At 36.9% G+C, this 15,652-nt stretch overlaps 1 protein-coding gene across 1 annotated transcript in view; it reads right to left on the bottom strand.

Annotated features, from left to right (window-relative positions):
- LOC108716215 (ventricular zone-expressed PH domain-containing protein homolog 1) overlaps positions 1 to 15,234 on the bottom strand; it is a 213,532-nt gene extending 198,298 nt beyond the window's left edge. Inside the window, exons 1-4 of the mRNA XM_041563355.1 lie at positions 14,715 to 15,234; positions 11,272 to 11,465; positions 7,307 to 7,522; positions 3,087 to 3,261 (exon numbers count right to left, since the gene is read on the bottom strand). Coding sequence (XP_041419289.1) covers positions 3,087 to 3,261; positions 7,307 to 7,522; positions 11,272 to 11,409 — 529 coding nt within the window. The 5' untranslated portion in view covers positions 11,410 to 11,465; positions 14,715 to 15,234. The remainder of the gene's footprint in view (positions 1 to 3,086; positions 3,262 to 7,306; positions 7,523 to 11,271; positions 11,466 to 14,714) is intronic.
- Between the last annotated feature and the right edge of the window lie 418 nt (positions 15,235 to 15,652).

Genomic DNA, 15,652 nt, shown 5'->3' with positions numbered 1-15,652 from the left:
CTTGAATGTAAAAAACTCTAATCAGTGTAGTCAGGGTGAAAACTCGAATACTCAAAACGAGTTTTCAGCAATAAAACAACTCGAATTAATCGAGTTTTCGAGCGAAACTCACCGAAAAAAACCTGGAACATCATGAAGGCTACAAACATCTTCAAATGGTTCAAGGGACCTCTGCCATTGACTTCTATTTGACCTCAATATGTTTTAGATGGTGTATTTTCAGACTCTAGCTATTTCCAGGTTCAGGGTATAATAAATCTTGAAAAAATCGGGTTATTTTTACACTAAAATTCAAATTTTGACTAAAAAAAAATACACTAAAAAGGTTTTCAAGTAAAATACAACTTGACATTTAATAAACAACCCCCCAAGTGTACAAGCTATTAGCAAATATTGCTAATGAAGAGAAGTGTGCATCAAAAACCAAAAGATAAAATGTGGGGGAGAGCCCAGGTACATTCCTGTATTCTTGGCCTGCTTAATTTAGGGGGACAGTATTTAAACTTTTAGTACAGACTTTAGACAATCCAAATGTCCAATCCCCAGAAGCACACCTCCTAGGTTTAGCTAAGAACATAGTTTTGAGCAGGTATCAATTTATCCTCCTGAGGCTTTAATACTTTTACGCCAGGAAAGTAGATAGTCCTCTACTAAAAGATGCCTACTTAAAAACACTGGAAGTCTCTAATAAATGAGAGGCCCTACCCTTCTATAAGTTGACCTATTTGAGCAGAGGGTACCCAGATAAGTGTGAGAAAATCTGGGGCCATTAACTAACAATATGACTACTGATAAGCTGGCAAACCTGAGGGTGTTTACAGTGACACATTTTCTTCCGCATTAAGCTTCTAATCTTTCCAGGGGACACAAGATCATATCTTGAGATTAAAAGAAAGACTTAAGGGCCCACTCACTTATCCTAATGTAATAAACAAAGTGCAATTTTGGACGCAATCAATGAAGCAGAAGCGCAGTTGCATCTAATTTTGGTTTTTGCATCAATTTTTCCCTGAATTCATACACCAATGCATACAAAACAAGGCAATTGGACTGGACATAATTGCACTGAATCTGATTTGTCAAAACAGACATAACTGCACTTGCGCTTCATTGTAAATTTGGCAAAGTTGCTCTGAGTATCTTAGAAGTATGCCTGGTATCATTTCCAGAGTTTGGGTTTGAGTGACATCTGTGCCTGATACTTTAGACACAACTGCACTGAGGGAACAATGGAGCTGCCACCAGGTTAGGAGGTGATGGTAGATCCAGGGCCCCCACAACACTATGGATCAATAGGCACAGCAATGCTCAATTCAGAATGAAAGGCAGAAAGGACTGATCACCTCTGAGAGCAACTATGCGGAAATGCAAAGACTTCATTTTGACCCAAGTACCTTTAATAAAAGTGGTTTTAGATGCAACACACTCCAGGGAAAAGAGCCCACTGCATCTGTGGATGTAAATGAGCCATGTAATAGTTAGATACAAGAAGTGTTTTTACAATTAGAACTAGGAAAAAGCAGATTTTTCCAGAAGCATCTGTACTAGCAAAAGAAATGACCAAAAGTATGTGGGCACCCCTTCTAAGAAAAAGCTTTGAAAATTTCAGTCACACCCAGTTATTACAGGTACATAAAATCAGGCTTGCAATCATGCAAATATTTGCATTAGAATTGGTAGTACTGAAGAGTTAAGTGGTTTCCAACTTCGCACTTTCATGTGATTCCACCTTTCTTACAAATCAGTTTGTCAAATTTCTGCCCTGCTAGACCTACCCTGGTTAAACAAGTTTATTCATGTTAAAATTAAAACGTCTAGGACCAGCAACAGTAGTAGCAGGCTATGCAAGCTCACAGAATGGGTACTACTAGGGCTGAAACGTGTTGCTTGGAAAAAAAAAATTGTTAGAAGCAAGCCTTACTACTGAGTTCCAAACTATCTCCGGAAGGAAACATCATCAACCCAAGAACTAGCAATACATCTACTAAGAAGCACATAGAAGAAAAGATAGTACAGACTGTGGGACTGCAGTGGAGACTTCTGTTTAAGCTGAGACTCTGGACCACTATCAATATAGAAAAAGAACTTCCATACCACAGTATCTATAGCATGGTGGGTATTGACTAGAAATTGTAAGAATTTGGAACCTCAAAACAAACACCTTAAAACTTTGCCCTGTTTTGTATATTTGCTCCCCTCTCAAAATATGGAGTTGCATAGCTTGTCCAATACTGTAAGGCCCATGCCACACATTTGTCTTGTTTCTGGTAGAGGAAAAACACCCTTAACCACTTGAGTTGACTGCCATAGACTTAAATGAGAAATAAAGCTTAACTAAAGAAGTAGGCTAAAATGCTGTACATTATGTATGGCAACCACAGCCCTTTAACAGGGAAGATCTGTGCCCAGTAGTTCCCCATCTTCTTTTCTGCTGATTCACTGCACATGTTCTCTGCTGCTGTCACTTACTGAACTTAAGGACAGACTCAAAAAATACACTAAATATAGAATATAAATCTTACAATATAAGACTGATTAACAATTAATACAGATAATAACTACATGGCAGCACAGAAACCAGTGCAACTAGCATCAGGCTTTAATAATCAGCCTTGTAGCATCAGTTTATATTACAGGCCAACCTCATTTTTCTGCTTGATAATTTGCGACGACCCCTAAGTTTAGCTCCTCAACAGCTGCTCAAAGTCCACTGTCGCAGACACTTTCCAAGATGGTGACCCCCTGTGACAAGTTTGATGTTCTGGATCATTGCTGCTATTGAGAAGTTAAAACGTTATGTTGGTGCAATAAATTCAGTATATAAAATATGGCATTTTTAGTAGTATTCATTTTTAGGGTTTAGTTCTCCTTTAATGACAACTGCGTGTCAGCGGCCTGTTTTCAGAAAGGAATCTGTTGTCAGCACAGGTTGCCTTCATTTCAATGGCAGACAGCTCAAACAGTGACATAAACATATTTAGCAATTTATTTAATTTATTTACACCTTCATTGATTATCTGAATATTAGCAAAATAACTTTTCATTTCTTTTATGAACCTGAAAATAATTGTCTTAAAAATCTTTACCTTGGAGAACGCTGTTTACAATTGCTTCTGTGTGATCTGCCAAGAGGTCTGCTTTGGCAATGGCTGCCAGCGATATGTAACTTGACATATTTCTGCACAGTTCCTTGTTGCCCCTTTGGAGGAATTTCACAGCTACTGGGATGGCAAGTAACATAACTGTTGGTCTGTTATAATTCTGTGAATACATTTTACAGAACACAGTTATACCCATACAGTAAGAATGGCATCACCAGTTCAGTGACATTATAATTATATATGTTAATATGTAAGAAATGTGCAAACAGCATGTTGACATTTCTTAGTTTGGCTTTTTAAACAGGAAAACATAATTTACCAGCAAAGTTGCCTTTTTTCCATGCATAACATTACAGAGCCATTTGATAAACAAACCAGGCTGTTTTCGAGCAGAAAGACTGACTAGAGTTCTTTGTGCACAACGCTTTGCTGATCATCTGGAGCTAATGAAGTGTAACACAGTTTGCAGTAATTAACTCAGATCTGAAAATTCCATCCAACATCCTTTATGTGGTTGAACTCTAATAAACAAGCTTTATCAACTACTGAGCAATATATCAGTGAAATCCTTATATCCCTTGTTCCTGTTTTCCAGATTTTGATATTGTTTATCAGACATGCTTGGGGTCAGTAGGGCAGAATTTGCTGAGCAAAATACAAACATGGCTTGGCACAATGCTAGAATATCTCCAGGCTGTTGGCCATAGTGGTGCTACTCAGTCATCCCCTGGCAGCACACCTTGCACAACTACCTAACTTGTTCCCAAAACAAGAGACAAAACTGCACCCCCACTCAACTCCACCCTCACAGGGAACCCTGGAAATTCCATAAATGAAAATTAGTGGATAAAGTCAAGTACCACAAAGATGGCTATCAGGGCACTAGAGTTCAATCAAGTAAACATAAATCTACAGTCTTTGAGGGGTGGACAAAACTTTCTTCACATAAAAGAATAAATAGATAAGACACCTTCCACAAGGGATAATGCAACATTAACCAAACATTCACAAATGTTACCCACAAGCAGATATTCCCTACCAGTAGGGTTGCCACTGGAAAAAAATACCATCCTTCCTATAGTCTTGCCGTTTTTTCCTATTAATAACATTGGCATCAAGCATCGTTTTTACCGGCCAGGTGGCAACACTACCAATCAGCCAAGGTAAAACAGACTGTTATGAATCTAAACAATTAGAACTATATCTTTATATCTTAGATTGTACAAAAATCATTTGTAAAAAAAATTCTAAATGAATTTTGGGTTGCAACTACATCAATCAGCTAAGTTTTCAGTTGTGCTGTAAAATTCAAATCTTTTCCTAAAAGAAGACTGTAGAAACATGTGTAGCCAAAACCCATTGAAATGAATGGTGTGCTGTGCAGTTACTTGTAGATAAATAAAGGTATAGTCAATAGAAAAACAGAAATTAATTGAATAGAATAGGTGCCTAGCTGTTTGACCAGGTTCTGAAAGACTAGGCACTGATTAAATAACATGTCATAAACACGGCTTAATCGTGCAGTATCAACAACCAATCAACAATTTGATTTTGGAAATCTACTACAAATTAGAAAATGAAAGCAAAAACCAGATTGGTTCGGTAAGTCCACTCACTCAAACAAATCCCTATGTTACTAAACAAACCTCCACGTCTAAGCTTTCATTGACAATCTAACGCTTCATGCAACACATGTACCTCAGTAGAAATTAGCTATAGCTCATTTATAAACACTGGGCAAATTTGCACCTAGGTTGAAACCTATAGCGACCAATCAGTGATTCGCTTTTTTCAGCCAGCTCCAGGAAGGACAACTAAAGCAAACATCTGGTTGGTTGCCATGAGTTACTGCCCTAAAACAAATTTGCCAGTGTTTATCAATTTCAGACAGATCTCTGTGCTTGTCTGGCCAGCCTTATAAATAAAGAGCACTTATGAAATGTACACATACTACAGCTTGTGGAAAATGTAACACACAAGCACAGTTCTGTTGGACGGAATACACCCTACAAGGTGGGTTAAAGAGATTTCAGCATTCCTTATACAATCCACTTAAAAGGGCATGTTTAAAGTATGTGTTTTTAACGAGTCACTGTAATAAATACCAATACATTCATCATTAGAAGGTAACATACTGCAGATTTGTGCCTTGCTGTTTTGCCATCATGTTGTCTGCTACCTAATACAATAGAGAATATCTTGCCATGGTAACGCACCAAGAGCTTTTTGACTAGTAAGTGGAAACAAGATGTTTATATGTGTGAACAGGGAACTTACATCACATCTGCAGGAACAAAGACTGCAGTACACAAGGGCCCATCTGTTCACCATATGAACAATGATAACAAATAATGGCTTAAGATATCTAGCAGCTAACTGTATCTTTCCAGACTGAAAATAAGATTGCAAAACCATCAGGCACAAACTAACAGGCATTGTCCCAGCAGCCATATATAAGCCCTTAAAGGGGTAGTACACCCACTTGTTTCACATAAGTACAATGAATAGGGCTTGAGTTGAACATATCTTTGAGTTGAATATACACTCTGCCTGTGTGTGCCCTACTCTGCCTGTGTGTGCCCTACTCTGCCTGTGTGTGACATAATCTGCCTGTGTGTCTGACATACTCTGCCTGTGTGTGACATAATCTGCCTGTGTGTGAAATACTTTGCCTGTGTGTGACATAATCTGCCTGTGTGTGTGACATACTCTGCCTGTGTGTGCCCTACTCTGCCTGTTTGTGCCCTGCTCAGCCTGGTAATTGTTATGGGGGTTTGTTAGCATTTGAAAATAAATTATTTTTAGAGGCCCCTTACGTGTTTAATCATGTGCTAGGGGTGCTGTGTTATCCACAGGGGATGAGGAGGTATATGAATTTAAGGGTATGTCTTAATATAACAACTTTTTTCACATATGAGTGATAAGTAGGGTTGCCACCTGGCGGGTATTTTACAGGCCTGGCCAGTAAAAATGATGGCTGATCCCAATGTTATCCCATGTAGGCCAGAAAAATTACGACTCCCGGTACCACTGAAGTTGGACAGCACTGGCCTATTTAATTAATCCTGAGCTAAACAGGGAAAACATGGAAACAAAGCTACTTCATGTATGGTCCTTGTGAGATAGATATTACATTACCAGTATACAACCCCTCCCTTCACTCTCTGTTGTGACTGTTTTGATAGCAGGATTCCATTATGCAGAGGGGTTATCTGTGCACTGGTAATCTCTTTATCTAGCCTGTTAAATTCCCAGACCAGGTGCAACTTATTTTAGCAGTTTTCAACATAAATCATATGTTACAGTACTTTATCAAAAATTTAAAAAAATAAAACCAATTTTAAGGGCTGATAGAACGTTTGGTTACCGCTACTATTGGAATATACCATGTACCATAGTCCTAGTAACAGAATAAACTATTTATCATATCTGACCCATTGGGGCAAATTCACTAAGATGCGAAGTTGCGCCAGGCGCAACTTCGCCGCACTTCGCCAGGCGTAGTTTCGCCAGTGCTCCGCAAATTCACTAAAATCCGAAGTTGCGCTCAGGGGTAGCGTAAGGTAGCGAAGTTGCGCTAGCGTTGATTCGCTATGTAAAGCGAAGTTAAGCAAGCGAAGGCTAATTTGCATACGGCGCGAAATTCAAATTTCAATGGAGGAATACGTATCAGCACTACAAATGCTTCAAAAACCTTCAAATCAGCAAATAAAAATTTTATTTTGCCCTACACATGTGCCCACTGTCTAGGTAAGTTGCCATGAGTCAGGAAATGTAGGGGGGAAGGAGGGGAGCCCCAAAAAAAATTCGATCTTTTTCAGCCTATCACTCATAATGTAGAAAACACGCCAGCGTTTTTTGGGACTTAGAAAAAATTTTGACTTATTTTCAAACAATCCCTATCTACTCTATTGCGCTTCGCCAGGTCTGAGGTGGTGAAGGAAGTCTAGCGTAAAAGGTAGCGTTCAGTACACTGCGCAAGTTAGTGAATTTGCGTAGTTACATCGCTAGCGAAAATTCGCAAGGCGTAAGGGTGCGAAGTAACACTAGCGAAACTACACCAGCGTTCGTTAGTGAATTTGCACAGTAACGAAAATGCCAAACGCTAGCGAATTAACGCTAGCGTTCGGCGCTTCAGCGCTTTGTGAATTTGCCCCATTGTGTACTTCTTAGGGACAATAAAACAAGTAAAAGAAAACACTCACTTGCAAAATGCAGCTCATGATGTCAGAAGCAATTTTAGCATGAGGAGTGTCTTCATCTTTTAGCCCTGATTTCAGATTATGTTCCAGGCAGGATTCCCAAAGTGATACTAATGCTTCACTGTGCTTTTCAATTGTTTCTGTTTCTCTTATTGCAGTCGTAATCCGTGTAATACAAATTTCTACAACTGCTTGATCGTTGTCATTAACCTTGTAATCCTGTGGCAAATATAAAATGTTAAAAGTTAATGTGAGAAATAAATCTAAATAACTCAGGACCACAATTGCAACACCTTTCAATAAGATCAGTGAATTATTGTTTTCTCCTCTTTATACAGTCAGATTTAGGGGGTTATTTATATCAATATTTTCTGCTACAAACGCTGATCAAATCTGCATGGGCTTTTACACTTATTTATTATTACATTTTCCCAAAAATCTGATTTTCACGATTTTTTGGATTTTTTATCCGATTTCCAAATTTTTTTTTTTGGATTTTTTATCCAATTTTCATGATTTTTTCGGAAGTACCCCCCGAAAACTCCAAAAACATCGGGGTATTGCACGAAACCCAGCACACATCAAAAAATCGTTGGGACCTCTCCCATTGACTTATATGCAACCTCAACAGGTCTCTAGATGCCGGATTTTCAGATTCTGACTTTACCATTCTTGGGGTTTATTAAATTCATGATTTTTAAAGTCCGATTTTATTTAAATTAAAAAAAAAACACAAATTTTTCGTGATTTTTGCATTCGGAGTTTAGTAAATAACCCCCTAAAAGAATATTTTAAAGTGAAATACAGAACAGCAAACTAAAGGCATCTTTGCTCCATCATAAAATTTTGTATTCTACCAACATATGTGATTAGATGCTTCTCATGTTTTTAAAATTAAGGTCATACTTCACTTCCTGTCTCCTACAAAGATTTACTGAGAAATATGCTTTGAAGTTTTCTTATTGGGAATCCTAGACTTTTATGAAATGACACATGCATTCCATTTATTGAGGATGTATTTTGAAATATGGCACACAAAAATTAGCTACAGACATTCTCTGAGAAGAGTTCAGTCATTATGATGCTCCAGTAGTATTAGCTTTCCATGTCAATTCCTGAAAACATCAGAGCACATGATTTTGTGATGAATAAGTGCTGAATTTATAGTTGTCGTAGACCAATAAGAAATGTTTGGGTTTTGCAACTAACTAAATGTGAGGAGGTAGTTATTATTGATCCAATATTCATGAATGGTGCTAAATATTCTTTACATATTCTTAACAGCACAAAAGGCTTTTAGGATATACAGGGTTGCTTTTTTTTTAAACATATTTAAAATGCTATATAAAAATCCAAAAAGAAAACTCTCCCAGAAATTATGGAAGCATTTACTATTAGTGAATAGTGCCCTCCAGTGGTACAATTCCAAGATTACAGCAACTTGGGTATGTATTTAATATGAAACTTTATAAGAATCTATAAAATATATTTGTGGGTGTCTCTGTTTGTTTTCTGCAAACCCCTGCAAACAAAGAAATCACCAACACACATATATATGTAATCATTTTCACTTTAGTTCATACAAATAAAAAAAAGTCATATTTAAAGGAGAACTAAAGTCTAACTCAAATAGTCTAGAAATGTTGTACATTATATTTTGGGCTTCTGTACCAGACCAAGGCAACTTCATCCCTTTAGCAGTGGAAGTCTATACCTCTAAAGAAGCCCCAGTAGCTCCCCATCTGCTTAGGAACTGACACACAGTATAATGTACATACAGAATAGAAATGTCACAATATAAGTCTGAATAGTAATTAATACAGATAATTACTACATGGCAGCTCAGAAACCAGTGTAACTAGTATCAGCATTTAATAATCAGCCTTGTAGCTAGGGTTGCCACCTTATCTGGAAAAAAAATACCAGCCTTCCTATATTTTTATGATTTTTCCCTATAAATGACATTGGCATCAAGCAACATTTTTATCGGTAAAATACCGGCCAGGTGGAACCCCTGCTTGTAGCATCAGCCAAAATTAAAGACAAACCTCAGTTTGAAGTCCTGGATTATTACTGCTATTGAGAAGCTGAAACTTTAGACTGGTGCACTAAATTCAGCATATAAATTATGGCATTTATAACCATATTAGATTTAAGGGTTTAGTTCTCCTTTAAAGCAGAAGACTTGGGGTTTTTACAGAGTGTTTGTTCTGTCAGCTCCACTCTAGTCTATTGTGTTTAATTTAGCATTAGATAATGCATATTCATGGCCTGCCCCAAAACCCTCTTTTTTATGTGACTGCCATTGTTGCTGCTATAGCCTATGATTAAGTGCCATTCAGGGCAATGTTATAAAAGTCGGTAATGGAAAAACTGTTCGCAATGCGAAAAGTTATGTCTTTTGCTTTGCACAAATTTAATATAGCTTTTGCGAACCCGGAAACTGTTTAGCGACCACTTCCGACAGTGGAAGACCATTTGTGAATTTTATAGTTTGCGCCAATGTGCAGTAAATGTTATGTTTGCTCCAAAAGATTACGACACCTTTAAGCACTTCTTAATAGTGCTTAATTAAAATTTGCAATGCGCAATAAAATTTTTCAATGGAATAACAGTTTAAGGAACAATATTACATTGCGAGATGTGGATTTTTATTCTTATTGGTGGGATTTGTTTTGCTCTTTGCGACTTTAATTACATCCCCCCCTTTGTGTACTAAACATTTAAGGCTATGGTGTGTCCTACATTTTCAAAATCAAATCACTTTTAGTCTGCTTGAGAGCCTGCTTAAATCTGTTGTAGTTTGGTTTCTACTTATGCAAGGGCTGTCTTCCACATTAGGCATTTAGAATAATAAAGGTACAGTTTAAGAATGCACATGATTGTGATCCTACATTGGTTAATTTTTGCCACTGTATGATACAATATGCTTCAGAGAGTTTATGGAGAAACATACAGTGACTCTGTACTTTTTTTTATTTTGCGAAGTTACTATTTAGTAAAACTTACACCCCTACATCTTGGAATTGTTTTATAGTTCTGTATATACTGTAGCTTTGGGATTATTGTATACATTTGTATATAGATTTGGATTATTTAAAAGTATTATTATGATACATAAACACTATGAAGAACATATTTTAACCATTGTGGAATAGTGCAGAAATCTGTGTTTTACGCTTCATATCTTATTATGCAGTATGACATTTTTGATTATAAAATACATCTAATGCGTTTTTATCAAATTGTTAGACCTGAAACAGTAACCCTTACACCTTAGGATGATACACATTTAAAAGTGTCTCTGCCACTGTAGAGGTGCCAACAACTGCCTCCTGCAGTTACCACTGACTTCAATGAGAGATGCCCAGAAGGGAAGGTGCCTTGCCACCCACTCTCTCCACCATTCTCACCTTGCCTTGTCTTTACCGCTGTCTCTACCTTGCACTTATCTTTCTCTTTCCTTACCACATCATTACTTCGCCTGTGAATCTTCTCCTACCTTACCTCCTCAGCATTCTTATTTTTCTTCTGCTTTCTTTTGTCTCTCCATCACTCTCATGGCTTTACCTTGTTAACATACTAGTTTGGCACTAGTTTTTCAGCCTTCTGCATCACTCCCAACATACTGTCCCTACCAACTCTCTTTCTGGTTCTACAATTATCTCCTCTTCATTCTCTAACCCTCAGTCTTCCCTAATCCCCTGTTCCAGGCTCTCCAAGCGATCCACTCAGTGTTTTCTTTTTAATTGCATCACCTATAGCTGTGTGTGTGTGTCCATTATTCTCCTTCTCCACTGTGATGAGTAGCAATCTAATACTTTTGATACACAAGCAGGAGGATAGTTCATTTGTACTTAATTGTTATACAAAAATTATCAAAACTAGAACTGCTGAAATTTCAATGAGCTTCATGTCCTAACATCAATAATTACCTGAATTCATTATTATCACAACTGGCCACATACCTCAGAGGAAGATATTATTTTGATTTGTTGCAGAGCTTCAGACAGACTGTCTTCTATCTCAAAATCATCTAAAGAGAATAGGTCCCCTGCTCTTGATAAGTCTCTGTGTCCCAAAACCAATTCAAACAAATGGTGCATGGCTTATACAGTCACTGAAATTTGGCTTCATTTAATGCTTTCACTTCTTCTATTACCTGTAAAGAACATTTAGACTACAGTTCATTATTATTGGTTAATAACATTATGGCAGGAGCACTTTGTAACACAGAACAACAAAGAGGAAATATCAAAGTGATGCACTGAAGAACATTCAAAAAAGGGTTAAGTTCAACGAACAAAAGTACAGGTATAGGACCTGTTATTCAGAATGTTTGGGAACTGAGGTGATCTTTCTGTAATTTGGTTATCCATACATGAAGTCTACTAAAAAAATAATTTAAACATTAAATAATCCCAATAGGAGTGGTTAGCCCCAATAAGTATTAATTTTATCTTATCTTGGATCAACTACAAGGTACTATGTTATTATTAGAGAGAAAAGGGAAATCATTTTTAAAAATGTTGATTATTGATTGAAATTGAATCTATGGAAGATGCCTTCCTGTAATTCATGGGCATTTTGGATAAAACAAGTTGCAGTTTTAGTGACTTTTCGGTGAATTTTCTGTGACTTTTCTGCGATTTTCCCGGTTTGTGCTTTTTCAGTTCAGATCTTTTAATAAATTTCATGACATTCGTGGTTTTAGAGAAAGTGAGTCATGGTTTCAAAAATTAGACTGTTGAGAAATAGGCCTCCAAGATTGTAATATAGTTTTTACAGCACTTTTTGAGGGCAATGGGCACTTATCAAGGCCCTTTTTTTTGACTATATAAAACCATTTCTGGTTTGTTGAGCACTTCTCCCTAATTGTCTTGTCAAGAAATCTGGGGACCCTTAAATGCATGTTAAATAAAATCATGATCTTCATTTATGTGCTAAACTGGACACAAAATGAAGTGGACATTCACCGACATTTACCGACTCACACAGTTACTTGAGTCCCTACATGCTCATAGAAATTTGAAGTCAGACTCAGCAGCAATGTGCCCATGCAGCCTTCTTAGATTGATTATTCTTTAGTGAACATGTTGTGGCAACAGAATCCTTGAAGCACTGCCATGTCCAACTGGTAGTTATTCGAGGGTTCTGTTGCCACCACAGGTTGCATCAATAGCCACCAATAATTAGGGAGCGATCAGATTGTGTTACTGAAGATGCATGCATTGGTGCATCCGAAATTACACCAACCAGTGCCATAACTTGTACACGATTCATGAAACTTGGAAGCTAAAAAGAACATATACTTCCACACTTTGCTCAAGTTGTGACAGGCACAACATAAGCCTACTTTTATGCTGGACTTGTGCCTGAAAATGTGCTGCATTCAACATTTATATAATTATTTAATTTATTCGATTTAATACAATTAGTTAGTTTCTACATTTTCTCCTTGGCTTTGGTTGCTGTTTCCTGCTGACTGAAAGGATTTTATAGGTACCATAATATCTGGGCATAGAAATTCATTGACAGTCATTAATTACAAGACTTCTCTGGATGGAATTCATGGAATTCAGATTAACTGAGCTGCATGACATTGCCATGTGACCTCGGGGAATGTTAGCATAGTTAAAACCTGAGCTAAACTCCTTGCCCCGACCAACAACCAGTTGATATAACTGAAAAGAATACACTGAAAAGACCTTCATTAATACCTTCTAAGAGGTCGGAGAACATTGTTTTTAACCAAAGTTCCACACACTACCAGAATAGTATTGCATTCCAATCCCAAACACCTAGCATCCACATTGCACAGACCCTGCACTGATAGCCTTAGGCATTTCACTCCTTGAAAAGTAGCCAATGAAACTAATTTACAGAACACAGGAACTCTGTAAACTCCTACAATAGAAGCAGATAAAGAATGTAAGGGTTACAGGTCCGTTAAGATTCAGTGTCACTGCTGATCTTAGGCAAAGTTTATTTTAACTGTCTAGTAAAGCTGTTTAGAACACAGTAATCTATGATTAAACCCCACACCATACACTTTGTAGAATAACAATACATTCAGGATGCAATATTTCATTTATGAATTTATACTTGAATGTAGCACTCGTAAGAGTTCTTGAATACTGAATGCAGATAGGGAATCTGCAAAACTCCCTGGGTTGAAACTGACCTTGCAGTATGGCCATCACATCACATGAATGGATCCCCTGCATTGTTTTAGCAGTGATATAATGTAAACCATGCAGATATAATGCATATTACAGATTTTCGATAATCAGATTAGATAACATTTTTTTTTTTTTATATTCAGCATGACTTTTCAACTTTGTTCTTTCAATAAATTTTTGTTTCAATTTTCACAAACTGAAAAGAGACATCTTTCACCTCATGGCAAACATCACTATGTTGCTACAATCTGTTTATCCAGAAACTGATTGGCTGGACAGCTCAATAAATCATCATACTCATCTTTCTATTGACACCTTATACCTGTATATACATTTTTTCGTATAAGTCTGTTGAAAATATTCAACAATTGACACCTTAGCTTAGTTTTATGGTACAGCTTCCAGAATCCTCTGCCAGAATATATATATATATATATATATATATATATATATATATATATATATATATATATATATATAATTTATATTAACTCTCTATATTCTGTTCTCTGTCAAAAACTGTGATTCCCAACCTGTATTTTAACGATGTTGGGGATGCTACAAGTTGCAGGTTAAATGCAGCAGATAAGTATAAGAACCATAAAGAAAAGATGCAAATGTATAAGTATACACTAACATTCAGGTACACATAAAGAAAGTAGGTAAACAGCAGCAGGTAAATATAGATACAATAAAGAAAACTGCTAATGCATAACTATACTAGCATACAGGTACACTTACAGAATACAGGATCTATGTTACCTGTGAAAAAGAAATGTTCATTTCTGAAAGGCACATTGTATTTTCCCTTTGGCATGACCTCTGGGCTCTGGGAAGAAATGAATAGTCAATTCTGCAGTATTTTAATAAATGGCCTGAAAGAAGCAGATCCATGGCTTGTTCACTTTGAACGCATACGTCGGTTTTGGATCTTTACAGAAACAGTAGACAACGCAAGTGCTCCTTGCAAGATTACAGGGGAAAAAACAGTATGAGAGAAAGGACTAATGAGACCCTGCAAGGATATACATAATTTAACATCACTTAGCAACATGATAAGAGAAAGCAAGGGAACACTAACCCTTTCACCACTAAACCTGCAGTGAAACCTGAGGGCATGTAGTTAAATAAGTCATTATTCTTCTACTTCTAATGCAGAAAATGAGTTTAAGATTATTTGCAGTCACTGGAGTAACAGGTTGAACAGTTCATTAAACAAATCTACTTACAAATCCTGGGAAGCTTTATTTTTCCCTTCTTTCATAACTTCTAGAATGCCATCCTTTCCGCTTCTTCTGTATTTTTCACATGCAAAAGATTGTGAAAAGGCAAAGGAATATTTCACAGACGTTTTGGTGCCTTCAGCACAGAGTTCTTAGTACCCCCCTAAAATGCCCGGTGTCTGGTATGTGAGAAACTGAGAATGAGACTGCTAGCTCGGTGCATTGTCTGTCACACCAAGCAAAGCCTATTCAGTTTCTCTGGAGTTCTCATGTAGAATCAAGCAAACAAAAAGTCTTCTCTTCACTTTCCTCAAGTCAATTGTATGCCTATCCTTTGGCTAGGGGAATCAAATTTCCACTACACAGCCTAAATTATCCTACAGTATCATGGACTACCACCGTTTTAAAAATTAACTAAGTATTACCATGCATGTTAATAAATAACCCATATAGTATAAATGTTTTCTTTTTGAATGTCTGTAAAAACGAATGCAGCATGACCTAAGGGAAGAAAAATGGTGATTTTCATGAAATAGGTTACTGCTTACAAGGTATCAGGTAGGATACAGGTAAAACATTTTATCAAACATTTATCAAATGATCCTCCTATGCATACTTGTAAAACTGTAATTGCAATTCATTTCTCTGGTGTTGTGAAGCCTTATTAAGGATTAGGTAATTTCTGTTTTCTTGCTCATTAACAGACTCTTGAAAAGGAACAAAAATACAGTAAAAGAACAATTATTCATAAACAGATATATGCACATCATGCTGTTTATTATGGTGACTTTAATGGACATAGAGAACTTGTACATGGAAGTATAAAATGCCTTTAGTCCTTTTGTATAGGTGAGCACTATGCTAGGGTTCAAAAGCACATCGCAAATAATCAACAAAACATGCACAGTAGCTCACTTCAGACATTTATTGGTTTCACCACAGCA

The sequence above is a fragment of the Xenopus laevis genome, chromosome 5L, assembly GCF_017654675.1.
Source record: "Xenopus laevis strain J_2021 chromosome 5L, Xenopus_laevis_v10.1, whole genome shotgun sequence".
Taxonomy (NCBI): domain Eukaryota; kingdom Metazoa; phylum Chordata; class Amphibia; order Anura; family Pipidae; genus Xenopus; species Xenopus laevis.
The sequence above is the reverse complement of the archived record's forward strand: the minus strand, read 5'-3'. Positions and strand labels throughout refer to the sequence as shown.